This window comes from Solea senegalensis, linkage group LG12 (genome assembly GCF_019176455.1).
Source record: "Solea senegalensis isolate Sse05_10M linkage group LG12, IFAPA_SoseM_1, whole genome shotgun sequence".
Lineage (NCBI taxonomy): Eukaryota > Metazoa > Chordata > Actinopteri > Pleuronectiformes > Soleidae > Solea > Solea senegalensis.
Window position 1 is genome coordinate 16,019,353 of NC_058032.1, and position 15,355 is coordinate 16,034,707.

The following is a 15,355-nucleotide window of genomic DNA, read 5'->3' on the forward strand; positions in this document are numbered from 1 at the left end:
ATTATGTTGCTCTCGCTTCTGTGCGTAACCTTGGTATCATAATGGACTCCACCCCCTCCTTCAAATCCCCCATCAGCCCTCTACAGACCTCCAAAAACTGCAATACATACAAAATTCAGCGGCTCGGTTACCACATTACCCCCATCCTCCAACAGCCCCACTGGCTCCCTGATCAAAACTGCATTGAGTACAAATTCCTCCTCATCATCTACGAAGCCCTAGATAACCTTGTCCCCGCTTATCTCACTGACCTCCACAGCCGTTCCCCCACCCGCCATGTCTGCTCTCCTGACTCTAACCTCTTGACCCCCCCCCATCACCAGAAGTAAGCACCAAACCGCGGGGGACCGAGCCTTTGCCGCCGCTGCTTCTACCCTCGGGAATTCCCTTCCACAACACATCGTGAACTCTGACTTAAGAGAGGAAGATAAAATAAAAAAAGAGAGGCACTGGTACTCTCACTGCTTGTTATACAGTGCCTTGTGAAAGTATCCGGCCCCCTTGAACTTTTCAACCTTTTGCCACATTTGAGGCTTCAAACATAAAGATATAAAATTGAATTTTTTTGTCAAGAATCAACAACAAGTGGGACACAATCGTGAAGTGGAACCAAATATATTGGATAATTTAAACTTTTTTTAACAAATAAAAAACTGAAAAGTGGGGCGTGCAATATTATTCGGCCCCCTTGCGTTAATCCTTTGTAGCGCCACCTTTTGCTGCAATTACAGCTGCAAGTCGCTTGGGATATGTCTCTATCAGTTTTGCACATTGAGAGACTGGAATTCTTGCCCATTCTTCCTTGTAAAACAACTCGAGCTCAGTGAGGTTGGATGGAGAGCGTTTGTGAACAGCAGTCTTCAGCTCTTTCCACAGATTCTCGATTGGATTCAGGTCTGGACTTTGACTGGGCCATTCTAACACTGATATGAATATGTAAAAGACAGTCCATGGGCCATGGGAATTTAAATGTGTCCATTAAATTTAGTTAAGCATGACGTCACCCATTACTGATGACGCCAGCTGTCAGTCACATTATTGTCCATTCATTGATGACGTACATTGTCATCTAATTTACATCATGTTCCCTTCAAGAAACCTTCAGAAAATTGAGACCATTTACTCAATTTACCCGTTGACTTCCAGTCAATGTGATAAGTAAATCAATTAAGTTGCTGCAGCAGCTGTAGAGCAGCCAATAAGATCAGGGAGGGAGAACTTTATGAAGCGAGAGCTGTCACAAAGTACTTGGAGCACCGTGTACACGACTTTGTTTGATACAGACACGTAACACCTGTGACCGTGTTGATGTTTGGGTGGGTGTTGGCGCTGGCGTGGGTGAGGATAAGGGGCCCAGACGGAAAAACTTCCAATGTTCATAATTAGCAGGTCTGACATGTTTACTTTTGAGGATCCTTCTTTGAATCCTGATGTAAACCAAATGTAACAAAAGAGGGAAAAACTGAGCTGAGTGACACAATATTTGACCTTTGACTGGCTGTTTTACAACAAAGATGATTGTTTATTGTTTATATTCGCTCCAGTTTCTCAAGGGATACATGTACTCTGACTTTTTGCCACTTATGCATATAATAAACGGATGACTTAAAATGCACATTACATCAAATATTATGTACATGAAAAGTCAATGCAAGCTCTCCACCCACATACGTAGAGTCTGCAACATGGAATATCAGTTCAGTCTCCAGAAATGCCTGGACATCCACACACTATATATAGTGAATGAATAACTCCAACACAAATGCTATAAAATAATATTTATTACAACATTCTCTCAACCAGTAAGAAGGCTAAAGTATAAATGTAATCCAAACCACCAGGCTCAACATTCACATTTAATTGTCAACCTAAAATGACATTTTAATGACTTAGCTTGGTGGTCCCTCTATAAGATCCTCACAAATCAACTTGGACCTTCCGGCACACAGTTGTTTGTAGATAAACACAATTAGATATGATGAGTTAATGAGTCATGCACTGCAGGATCAGCTGATCTGAGCACGGCCGCAAACCTAATACAGTGGCAAAGAAATATAATATGTGTTTTTAACATAAATATATTACACATTAATCATGTCTACATATATACTGTGTGTATAAAAAAAAGCTTCTGTGTCATTTAACACGGTATCTGGTTGTTTGGCAAAATATTTGTTGTAAAATACATTCAGTATTCAGTATCGACCGTTTGAATGATGAAATGAACAGAGGTGAGATTTTGAATCTAAGTCTAGATAAAAACTCTTTCTCCTGTGTATGTATTATCAGTAGTCTTGCCAATGTTTAACGCTTTGATTTGTTTAGGTTTAAGGTTTAAAAATGTAGCATGTAGGTCTTAATACAGTGAATACACAAGCGATGTGTGTTTTCTGTGGAATGACTGGAAATAGAAAGTCACAAACTGCAGTTTCTCCTCCTCTCTTTACCCTTTAAAGACCCTTAAGTTGTATAAAAAGTGTTTTCTTGACGTGCTGTCATCACACAATTTGTGACTACTGGGTGCTACAGATGTCCGACCTCTAAAATTCTTTAAAAAAAATAAGGCACATCACATGCTTCAGCTATTCAACCAATGGAGTTTATGAAAATACCTGGATTTATTTAGTCACTTTAATGAATGGAAAGAAGTAATATTTCTAAAATATTTTCTAGGATCAGTATGTAATCCCTGCTGAAACACTCGACATCCAACACATTTGTTTCCTTCCTAAAGCTTTTGAATGTGAACATAATAAAAAAGGTTTTCAGATTAAACCACACAAACATCCATGCAAACGGACCCCTCCCTGATGGTAGATAAAATATTTGAAAAACCCCCAAAAACTAAATGAACACCTCATGTCAGAAGGTGAAACCAGCTTCAGAGTTTCTGTGGTATTTTCTTAGAAAAATAGAAGCTACATGTTCAAAGTGTAAGAAGCTAAGACTTTATACACAGTGGCAATCACTTACAACAGCATGGTTACTGTGACAATAATACTGCTAATATCTTCAGTGTCACACGACAGGAATCATCTGGTGTTTGTCAGTGTTCAGGAACAACAGCTGTCCTCCACATGATTTGGAACTGCAATCATTTCCAGATGAAACACCTCTGAAGTTTAACCCTCCAGGTTACTGTGAATTGGACACTGAGGCCCATTTTACTCAGGCCTGACATCACCAGGTCACATGGGCATGGAGTAGTGACAGCATACACTTGACTTGCAGATATTAATAATTGGCCGCTGATCCTGGGGTCACACTTTCCCTCTATTGTTCCCCGTGAGGTAATAAAGCTTGAACAGTTAGTACTCATCGGTGCTATAATTCATACATGCAGCACTCGGGCTAGATATACTTAAATGTCTACCTATCTGCAGGAAAATAAACATTACATATACATACATACATTTTACATGTGGCGTCAATTCTCTTTAACCTTATTCACCATAATAAAGAGATTATTGCAGCGTTGGGTTCATCATGGTTTCTGTACTTAGTATTAGAGCCTGAACAGGTACAGTCCTGTTTATGTGTTTTGTCCTGCAGCAGTCATGTCTGCCTCACATCGCCTTTCCCCCCTCACTCAAGTCTGATAGCCAGTCTGTTGTTGGGGGCGATGCAGTTTCATGGGTTTGGCAGAGGAGGCATGTGTGTGTTTGCGCATGTGCGTGCCTGTGCGTGCGTGTGTGTGTGTGTTTATGTGCGTACACATGTGCACTTATGAAGAGCTTGTGTATTTCTGACTGGAGCGGGAGCTTGAGCGGTCGAGTCCATCCCCGTGGCAGGAGCCCTTCCAGCGATCTCCTGAACCTCGTTCGTCCAGAGGAGACAGTCTGTAGCACCAGCAGCACAGGCAGGACTGCAAGACACGAGGACAGACAGTCATGCTGACTGCAGAACTTTATTTGTCTGACACCAAGGCGTGACAGAAACGTGTCTTTGACAGGGCTCAACATCACCTTTACACACACAAGACATTAAAAAAGACCTAAACACAAATACACAAGGAAAAAGTACACCAAATAAAACCTGAGTAAATAACACACACATTCATTCATTCATCATCTAACCGCTTTATCCTCCACCAGAGGGTCGCAGGGGGTGCTGTGCCAATGGTCAATTTAGAGTGTCCAATTTACCTATTCCCCACATTGCATGTTTTTGGACAGTGGGAGGAAGCCGGAGAACCCGGAGAGAACCCACGTACACACGGGGAGAACATGCAAACTCCATGCAGAAAGGCCCTTGTTCCAACCGGGGCTCGAACCCAGGTCTTCTCGCTGCTAGGCGAGAGTGCTAACCACCACATCACCGTGTGGCCAATTAACACACACATATTGATACTTAAAAGAAAGAAACCATATTTTACTGCAACTTTGTTTCTTACCTGGAAGCAGTTTTTAAACTTCTGGCTCACAAAATACAGAGCAATTGGGTTAATGCAGGAGTTTAGGGAGGCCATGTTGATCCCAATGTAATCCATCACTAGCAGAAAGCTGAAAGGGTAAAGGACTGAGTTTACAGTAAAAACCACACTAATAAAATGTGCAGTATATTTGTGTTGCACACTGAACGTGTGCGCTTACCTGAGCAGTTCACAGCGGTTCGGGTCATGTTGGTCATAGATTGTTTTCTTCAAAATACGGCTGAGATGAAGGGGCAGCCAGCAGAGCGCAAAAATCAACACAAGGCAGAAAACAGTCTTCGCCACTTCCCTCCGCTACACACACACACACACACAGAAAGACAAATACTGATGCCTTCATGTCCTACAAATTATGGTTACATGATTATAAATGTGAGCACCCAAACCTTTTCTTTTACATACCTGTTTCATGTGGTCATTGAGTGCAATGCGCATGCCTTTTTTGCGACTGAGCATCTCGCAGGACATGAGCGTGTAGAAGATTCCTGTGCAGGCCAGTGGGAGGCAGAAGTAGAAGCCAAACAGCCACCAGTCTTTCACATTCTGGTAGCACTGGAAAAACAACACGTCCCATCATAAGAAAAGTGCAATAGCACATGCACACTTAAGAAAATATATAGTGTTGGCCTTGATTTGTCACCACACAAAATGTGTTATTCATTCTAAACAGTGACACACAAAATTCAATCTGTGGACACAGAGACAGAGATTTAAAGTTGTATTTTTCTTGCCAAGTTTCACAAAACATATATATATATATATATATATATATATATATATATATATATATATATATATAATATATATATATACATATATATTTATATATACATACATACATATATATATATATATATATATATATATATGATATGATTGAATTCATATTCTTCCATATATTTACTTTATTTTACTTTAGACTTGTTTTTTTCCTCTTTCTTTTCACTTTTCAGTAAAAGGACACAGAGGATTAATGGATGCCCTGTAGATCTTGGTATCATCTTTCTCACTTAAGCAGCTTTATGAACAGAAACCTCATTCAGAGGCCTTGCATGGAGTGTATCAATATTGTATTAAGTAACTTAGTCAGTATTGGCAGGACTTAAGAAACAAAAGGAATTCTTGATTAAAAGAGCACACCATTGCTGTCCCAGAGGCACTGTGCTCTGAAGTAAACCATTGTGTTGCTGTGTATTTGAACGCCACATCATCAGGTGCAGGATGAACAACATCCACATTTTTCCTGTCTTGAATCAAACAGAGATTCTAATCAGAAAGCTGTCACGGTCACAGCTGTGAACCCAGGTTGTGCCTCCGGTTTTGTGTGTGTACAGTGTGTATGTGGATGGACCTCGTGCTCCTCACTCCTTCCTGTCTGCTCGCTCACCATTTGCAATCCATTTATTATCCACACAGCAGTCTATTAATCGTGTAGATTAACTGTAGATTGTGTCTACGGTCAGACACACGGGTGTCCACTCGTGCTTTATCGTCTATTTCCCACTAAATGGAAACAGAACTTACAAAATTGACATCATGCTCTAACGAAGAAGACCTGAAACTTGTGATTGAGACCATTAAGACCTCAGGAAAATGTTCTTTTAGTTCTTTTTACAACCAGCAGAGTCGCTCCCTGTTGGCTAACTACAATGTCTGTACTTCCTGGGCTTCACTTATAACCAATGAAGGTACTGACATCTTGGGAACAGCTCATCGTCAACACAACACTGTTTCTCATGTGTGCCATTTCATCATCTCCATTATTTGTTACCGCTGCCCTGAGGCCACTTTCTTACAATGGTTGTTGTCAGTGATGGATGATGACGTGAGCCAAATAAAATGTCATCACATGACAGATGCTTTATTCAACTAGTTGCTTCCTAATACTTTAAATTCAAACCAGTCGACTCTTGGCATGGCAGCCATTATGTTTTGCATGTTCAAGCAGGAAAAGCACACATTTTACTGACAACACCGCTCTGTTCAGTTCATGTAAGTCAGGTCATTGTGGCAGTGAACTAACACGCACCCTGAAACTAAGAGAAACTAAACAGAACTCAGCCAGAAAGCATTCATTTGATTACTTACAACTGTGATTCCCTTCTTTATGGCTGATGTGCGCAGAACCCAGTGAGTAATAAGAAGTTTTTACATCTTTTTTAGAGCATTTTGAAGACACTTTGATATTTTCTTTTACTGTTTTCTTTTGCAATTGAATTTGAACTTTTAATATTCTTTTACATCTTGTAATAAGATTAAATCAAATGTGACACCAGAGCTGCATGGTCCATTATTACCAGTCTCCCACAATATCATAATTGTACGTGTGGTTTTTAGTACGTGAATAAAATACAGTATGTTAATAAATGATCACTCCTTAGTTACTACTGCTATTACTAATTACTACATTATTTCCATTGTGCTCTGTAGTCAGTAGGGCTGTAAAAATCTGGCGATATGATACACATCACAGATACTAGCAGTAGTTCTTGCTACTTTATTACAAAACAGTTACGACTGAATTAGTTTTTGCTACATTATTAGATGGATGGTGACAACCACGCACCCAAAAAGGTTCATGACAGCATCTTGCATGATCGTGACACAGTGAGACGATACCAGGCTATGCTCTTGACGCTGATATGAATAAAAGTCCAACCTTCATAAAGCTGTTGCTCTGGTCCGGGTGCAACAGACAGACACGCAGCTTGTTGCCTCTGTACGGCATCTCCAATATGTCAAAGGCCAGCACCTCAGGGACGGCCAGCACCACTGCCACCAGCCAGATCAGAGTCACCTCCGCAGCTTTCCACAGTGGGATCCCCATCCCTTTCACCCTGCTCCATGACATCACTGCGTGGTAACTGCAGTAAAGAGACACGGGCATTAGCTGGCGTCAGTGCTGAAATCCATCATGTATCTGTGTGTGGAGCAGAAGTCCACCTACCGGTCGATACTGAGGGCACACAGACTGAGGACGGTAATTCCCACAGAGGCTTTCTGAATGAACGGCACCAACTTACACACATATACACCAAATGGCCAGTCCTCGGCTAATAGCTGTAGAGAAGGACAATGGAAACACACAGAGAAGAAAGACATTTTTGTGAGAGAAAATTGAAAAGTGTCAGCTGTGTAACCAGTGAAGTTCACTTAGGGGTCCTTTCTTTATTATTACTCCAGCAGCCAAAGCCAAAACTAACAAGAATGTGTTCCTCCACACAGCAAACATCCTCTCCCCTGGGAAGAGGGAAAATTACTTCTTCTACACTTTCATTTTAACATAAATCTACAGAACTGTCTTCAGTGGTTTGTAGAAGTTGAACAGCCTCGTCACTTTCAGCTTTTCCTCGCTGAAATCTCATCGAAGGAAATTAGAAGACTGATGTAATTTATTTTACTAATACATTCAATGTGTTTGAACTATTTGACAACCAACTTTGAGTAAGAGAATAAATTAAAACCACATGAACTAAGCATTTGTAGAGCCAAACCACCGCATTAAACTTCAAATCATCCGTTTATTTTCAACAAACAGAGACATTAATTTGAACTAATGGTTTGATGCTTGTCTAAATCTGCAGATACAGAGATCCTTCCACTTGACAAACAAAAGCACGAGTGTTTGGATTATTTATTGTATTTACTTTGTACGTGATGAGGCCAGGTCTAGTTGAATGTATACATAGTCATTCAACTCCCAGTCTCATTATTAATCGCAAAATTAAATGATCCAATTGTAAAGTATGTACACATGCATCAAGTTCAGTCAGAATGGACTATTTTGACATGTGCAATGTTGTCTACTTCCCTGGAAGTGAAGAAGACGCTTCACTTCCATGTCTGCTAGTCCCCTCACTGTCCCCTCACTGTCCCCTATCTGGCTCATTTTCCTCAGCTGGATAGACTGTTCTGCATATACCGGCCCTCTCATTTTCTCAAACTTGTTTCTGAGTGGGCTGTCTCGGGTCAGAGTAAATGTATTCTTGTAAACGTAGCTGTTGATGACACTAAACGGTGTGTAACCTAACCTAAGTGTAACAATTTCATAACATTGACATGTCGGTGTCTTCAGTCTGGGACTCTGATCGAACATGAAGTTTGGGAGAGGTTGGACTGTTATTACTTTACTACCACTTCCTGTTCCATGGCGACACGTCTAAAAGCAGCAACATCGTTTGGCAAAATATCCATTCTTTCACAGCATAGCATCAACAAAGTCTAAAGCTCAAGGTCTAAAGCTCGAGATCCTTTCCAACACTATAGGAAAGACACAAAGTTACCTTAAATACATTGATGGGGATTGCGATGATGATATAAAGCAGGTCTCCCAGTGCCAGGCTGCCGATCAGGACGTTTGGTCCATTCCTCATACACTTGTTCTTGTAAATGATTCTGAGCAGTGTAGTGTTGCCGATGATCCCCACCACAAAAATCAGGCAGGACACCATGGTGTTCACATACTTGAAGGCTTGCTTGATCTCCGTGGGCTTTATGCACAACGGAGGGGTGATGCCCTGCGGTCGGCCTGACTGTGGTGGCAGTGGAATGGAATAGTTGCTCTTGGTTGGTTCTAAAGCTTCAGACGCGGCCTGGGAGTCGCGGGCGAATCTGGAGGCTCCAACCTCCGCGGCCATCAGGAAACAGAGCAGAGCAACAAGCCTCATCCTCGCATCAGCCTTGCACTCAACACACAATGCCTGATTTTGAAAAATGCCCAGAAGTGGAATGAGAGCTGAGTGAGGGAAAGGAGACAAACCTCTCAAGTGGTGGAGAGAGAAACCAATCTGGGGGTTATAAAAGTGTGGGGGGAGCGCTAGGACAAAAGTGTGTACCAGTGAAGCAAGGGTGGACTAAGAAAGCTAATGCTAAAATTTAAATGTAGCTGCTGTTTGAGAGGCAGTAGATACACTGATTTTATATCACAACATGTATAATTTCAATACTAATCTGGATCAACATATAACGTCACTACTACATTATACCGATATACACTGGTTTTCACCTGAAAGGGGGGTTTAGGGGTTTAGTTACACATTAACGGCTCACACACACACACACATTTTCACATGCTCACACACATTCACACACTGAGTCTCGCTCCAGGCCTGGCAACGTGTGTGTGGGTACGTTTCACCGACCTGTGGGGAGAGCAGACAAATCACCAAGTTACACACAAACCAAACACAAACACAGCTGTGTATGTACGTGTCTCACCACAATATCAATCATTTTCTGTATATTCTGTATTCTCTGGATGTGTTTAATCATTAAAGTGGTGTTGATGTTAAACTGGGGAAGCTTTCAGGATAAATAAAACAAATATCACACACATTTTCAAGTTTGTTGATGCATTAAGAGCACGAGAAACCATGTCCGGAACATGAGTATGATTTGAGACGGTAAGAGAAAGTACCTCATTCCTGGCAGCTGTGCTGGCACAATGTGTGTGAATGGGTCTGAATGATGTGCCATAGATGCTCTGGATGAATCAGCATATAATCTAACATGTGTTGGGTGCTGCATTGTTTAAATGGCATTTAATATAGAATGACCACAGTTTGAAGGATTACATTGCAGTCTTTGCAATTTGCTTATTGCGTTGCTTCTAAAATAAATGAAGTCTGAGTCTGGCATGTGCGCGTGTGTGCGCGTGCATGCATGAACATGTGTCTACAGAAATATTTGCCACCGTCAATCTGCCTATTTTTCCAGGAGAAGCCCAGGGGCATTCTGGGGGGCCCCCATAAGTCTTGAGTGGCTCAAAGCTAAGCTAGAGTCCTCAGTGAGACAAAGAAAACACACACACACACTTGTACTTTTGATTTTAAGTGGACATACGTTGACAATATGCATTCCCCAGCCCCATTATCCTAAACTCGTCCATCTCAACTAAGTGCCTCGCCCCACCCCTCACCTGAACCCTAACTAAATCTTAAAACCAAAAAGCCTTGGCCCTTTATTAGCCCATGACCAAAAATGTCCTCCCTTTCTCATAATGTCATTAGTGAGTCTTTGATACACATTCTCATGCACACACCCACGATCCCTCCATCGCTGAGCCAACCTCTTGACACAAACTTTAATGATTTCTTTAACTTTTTAATGCTCGGAGTGTGCCAATAAAATCTTAGACCAACTTGAACAAACTACAGTATAAAGTCAAAGAATGGGCAATTTTGCACAGTGACTGGGAAACACAGCTGGCATTCATGGCTACGATTTTGCCCACTGAGGCCCAGTCTGTCCACACACACACACACACACAAAGACTCAGAATCACATGGATGAACTCACACACATGTCACAAAAAAAAATCCTTTTTGAAAAATCTGGCCAACCTCCACACATATTCCCTTTATCGTCTGAATAATGCCTTTGTGTTGGCAGCTCATTAGGCCGTGTTAGAGCAGGACAGCACGATTTATTTGGAAAACTGAGTTTTAATTGGACTGATCCTCCTAATTTAATAGCGTTAGAAATCATCTCTGACCTTCAGCTCTGCTGGCTCCAAATCTTAGACTGGAAGATGTTGGAAAGCAACAGAGTGAAAGTGGAGAGGATATGGCGGTGCTCATAAAGTGTGCATTCTTGTGTGAGAAGAGAGTTTGAAAAGAAGAGCAACCACAACAAGTAAGTAAGTAAAATAAAAAGGGTAAAAGAAATACAGGAACACACTGTTCATTAAAAATGCCAAGATTGAGCCAAATGACAGTTTGATCTACAGTGTCATTCAGAAAAAACAATGGGAGGAAAAGGAAAGTACAGGAAAGAGGGAAAGAGGGCAAAGCGTGAGAGCTGAGGAGGCACAACGCCCGAGAGGATGGGAGTCATAAGACTGACGTGAAGGAGGGAGAACTACAGTAAAAGACAGAGAGCAGAGACAGATTTTGATGTTCTACAAAAGCAAACTGCCGAGAGCACTTCCATGCATCCATTCATCCATTCATCCATACATCCTGCGTGACTTTTTGACTTCTTTTGAGAGTCAGTGGAGCTGGAGTCAGCTGACATTTGAATCTCATTTTCCATCATGTAAGAAACAGGAAGAAAGGAAACAGATCATTGCATTTGTACGTGTTGTCTTTCTTCAGAAGCACAGCATTAATGACATCATATTAAAGACATGACTGCAGAGGGGGCCGCAATCTGGGATTCATCTGCCATTTGTTTGTTTTTCTTCTCTCTAGAACGGTTTCATTATCATCATCAATACATTTTTATTCTGGACAGAATATTTGCAACCGATGTGCACAGGATGACCAAAGGAAGCCAGTTTGACTGGTAATACCTAAATTAATCAAGATTAAACAAAAGTTGTCTTCACTTACCTCTAGTTTGAATGATCTTAATTAATTTGGGTGTTATCAACTGAAGTAATCAAGTTTTGCTTTTTAAGTTTTTCCAGCATTTTCTTTTTTCCATATGTTTGGTGCAGTGTTCGTTCAGCTCTGTGGTTATTTTTGAGTTGTGTGGACATTGCCAGGTGTGCAGCGTGAGATAACAGGATTAAAAATGCAAATACCCATGCTAAGGCTCGCACAATGCTGTTTTTAAATTAGGGACGGGACAAAGGTGGAGCAGTTCAATGAAAATACCAGCTTAGTGAATGCTCCGCTGCCCCTCAATACACCGATGTGCAAGTTTATAGCTCCATTTAAACATGTTAGATTTCTTTGTCAGGCTGTGAAACATGGTCTCATCTGCCTCTACCCAGGAGTTTCTTATTGTCAGAGCAGCAGTGTTTTGGTCACTATGTGCCAGAATTTACAGTGTTCAGAGATCTGCAGGAAACCACCACATAAGCTGCAGGTCATGAATTCTACAAACTGCAAAGTGACACTTCAGCACAACAACAACAACAATAACAACAACAAAACAGGGATTCAGTTTTCATCTGCGTAACTGCAAGAAGACTGTGGCTCCAACACATCTGCTCTGTGTTGGAGTACTGTGTGAAATAGATCTATGAAAATATATGATGTGCACATTTTTGTTTTTTTTCCCCCCTGTTAGTTACATATTCACTCAAACAGTTATGCTTTGTAGTTTGTGATGCATAAATAAAATAAAAGGGGGGACGTGGTTCACGGAGGCGCCAGGAAGACTGCAAACTAAAGCCATAAAAGATAGACATAGATAGATAGATAGATAGATGGATGGGTAGATAGATTGATAGATAGATAGATAGATAGATAGATAGATAGATAGATGGATGGGTAGATAGATAGATAGATAGATAGATAGATAGATAGATAGATAGATAGATAGATAGTGATATTTATTTCGGACCTACCGAACAGCCGTGGTGATGTGTTCAATGCCAAAAGTTGTCTTATCAATAATCCTTCAAAGTTCTGCCAGTTGTCCTGTTGTTGTTTGATATTATTATTATTACTGTGATTATTTTTTATCTTTTTTTTAATTGTAATTATTGTTATATTAGTATTGTTTTTTACTGTGAATAAGAGTGAAAGTGCTCCGCGCCCTGCTCCCGCTGCGCTCTGACGCACATTCAAAGTGCAGGCTCTTATAAACACCAGCCCGGACGCTGCTGGAACAGCCAATCACGTCTCAAGCACATCTTTCCCTGCCCGCTGCAGACACTCAACTTTAAAATACTTTCTTTCTGCGTCGTGTCGCTGTGATGACGTATTGGCCTACACATGGGATGCTGACGCTGTCATATGAATAGCTCAGCCTCGGGGTTCACTCGCCAGTTACGTGTTGGCTCCAACTCAGAGTTTAAAGATTCAACATTAAAGAAAATGTTTAAAACAATTTATCTTTGATAAACTTAAAAAACGTTGATAAGCTCCTTCTCTGTTAAGGGTTAACAATGTTAACCATATGCATTAACATGGTTTGTCCGGTAGTGTCTTTGTACATTGAATTCCACATAATGCCAATATTTGTTGGCAAATTAGGGAAACACACATTTTTTGAAAGTGAAAATTGTATTGTAGAAATTGTAATTTCCATCAGTCCTGGAAGTGGCAGCCCCCACACTGCACATAAAACCTATCCAAGGCAGAATACTTTGGTGGTGCAGCATATTATCCCATAGAAATATGAGTTCATTTAATTAACTGATGCAACTTAGAATTAGTCATTTTTGCACACACAAATGAGAGCTCTGCACTCAACGACAAATCTGGTGCAGGACAACCCAGGAGCCTTGCTTAAGGGCACGTTTGCCTTTGGCCCATCCCATGATTGAACCAGTGACCTTCCGCTTACGAGGCCCATTTCCTTTCCTGTCTGTGTGTTAATTGTGTAACTGTCCAATGGGTCGGTTGTTAGACTTCAAACTTGGCAGGTAGAAGTGCGACAGATAGGTCGCTAAAACCTCATCAATAATGTTTTTTCTACTGTTTAACTTCATGTAATATTCACTCAGAAGACGTGATGACAACTTTCATTTCAGCTTCTTAAATGTGAATGTGTGTCTTTGCTTCTCTAAATTTGGTAAACACATGTTTGAGGAGATACAAGTAATTTGCAGACTGTTCAATTCATCTTTCCACGAACAACACAACAGACAGTGATCAACAAAAGTGTTTATTGTTCGTTCAGTAATAATAGTAAAAGGAAACAACTCAAGACATTTAAATATCAGTGCTCGTGATACACACATGCATATGTGCAAACAAAGACACCAATCATGCATTCCTCACTCTTCGAACCATCACCGTCACCACTGCTATTAACACACACACACACACAGACAAAGGGCCTTTCTGTGGTCTGTTGTTTAATGACACCCATCCTCTGCCACTCTATTCTGGGACAAAACTATTCCTGGTGCTTTTTTTATGTCATTAGCACAGACTCATATCTGTGAATGGTCATTTGGCATTATCACAATTATACACATGATGATATAAATTATCCCATCTAACTGCCTACTTTGTGTGTGTGAAAATAAGAGACAGAGAGAAAGAGAGAGGAGGATTGGGGAGAGGCACAACTATTGCCCCTACTTGTCCTTGACAGAGAGACACAGTTGCTTCATCCTGATATGTAAGTACTCCTCATCCTCCGTCACAGGAAAGAAGCTCATTTTGAACTAAACAGTATGTTCCTGATTGTTGTTTCTGATTCAGATGGACACGATGGAAAAGGATTATTTCCAAAACCGAATAAAGCAGTGCGGCCCGAAATGCGGGATGGCAACAAGAGACAAGCTGTTCTCTTCGCTTCATGACTCCACTGAGCTAATCACTGATGAACAAAGCAGAGCTCCATCATCAGACTGATGTCCAGAGGGATGAACATGACAAACATATGCTTTAGTCTGACCGTGCGGCTCTTTGAGAAAGATTCTCTGGGTGCCCCAAGTCACAAGGACTTTAATCACAGCGGCTAAAACTGAATGACACAACTATGATGACACTTTGGATGTTAGATGAATAAAGATAACCCTAAAGCCAATCAAATCAAGTCACAGCTCTGTCTTTGCCGCTGTTAACATGACTTCTCCCCTTTTTTGCTTTGATTTTCATGTCTTTCTCAAGTCATCCATGCATTGAGGAAAAAAATCTCTTAAGAGGCTTAAGAATCCCTTTGAAACTTCCCCGGAGAAGGTCAACAGACATCAAGCTAAAAACAAGATTTTTTTTTCTGCTTGAATCATTGAAATAGAACCTGTGGGTACGTACAGTAAATATCAGCAGGTCATTCTGATGTCCTTGAAAGGCAGATGTGATGATATGGAAAGTTCAGTAGACGATTAATAGTTTGAAAGTCAGACTGACGAGTCAAGGACTTTAGCATGAATCTGCTGAGTGTGAGCAGGCATGCATCGAACAATTCTACAGCCCAAGGATCATTTATTATTATTCGACAACAAACTGCTTCCATTAGCTCATTAAAACAAATTCATGATCTATTTCTTACTGACTGTGAAACTCATAAGGGACA

General features: G+C 40.9%; 1 protein-coding gene across 1 annotated transcript; it reads right to left on the reverse strand.

The window, feature by feature from the left end:
- Positions 1–1,763: 1,763 nt before the first annotated feature.
- Positions 1,764–12,926, reverse strand: LOC122778644 (endothelin receptor type B-like). The gene is made up of 8 exons (XM_044040708.1): positions 12,729–12,926; positions 8,716–9,573; positions 7,380–7,492; positions 7,092–7,296; positions 4,835–4,984; positions 4,593–4,726; positions 4,394–4,502; positions 1,764–3,865 (listed from the first exon to the last, which is right to left on the reverse strand). Exons 2-8 carry the CDS (start codon positions 9,097–9,099, stop codon positions 3,725–3,727), a joined length of 1,236 nt encoding a protein of 411 aa, XP_043896643.1. The 5' UTR covers positions 9,100–9,573; positions 12,729–12,926; the 3' UTR covers positions 1,764–3,724.
- Positions 12,927–15,355: the final 2,429 nt, after the last annotated feature.

Excerpts from the sequence above, each read along its gene's own strand:
- LOC122778644 (XM_044040708.1), bottom strand. The coding sequence starts at position 9,099 with ATGAGGCTTGTTGCTCTGCTCTGTTTCCTGATGGCCGCGGAGGTTGGA. Across the intron at positions 7,493-8,715 it reads TCCCCATCAATGTATTTAAG|CTATTAGCCGAGGACTGGCC; the intron begins GTAACTTTGTGT and ends CCTTCTCTACAG. Across the intron at positions 4,985-7,091 it reads AGAGCAACAGCTTTATGAAG|TGCTACCAGAATGTGAAAGA; the intron begins GTTGGACTTTTA and ends TTGTTTTTCCAG.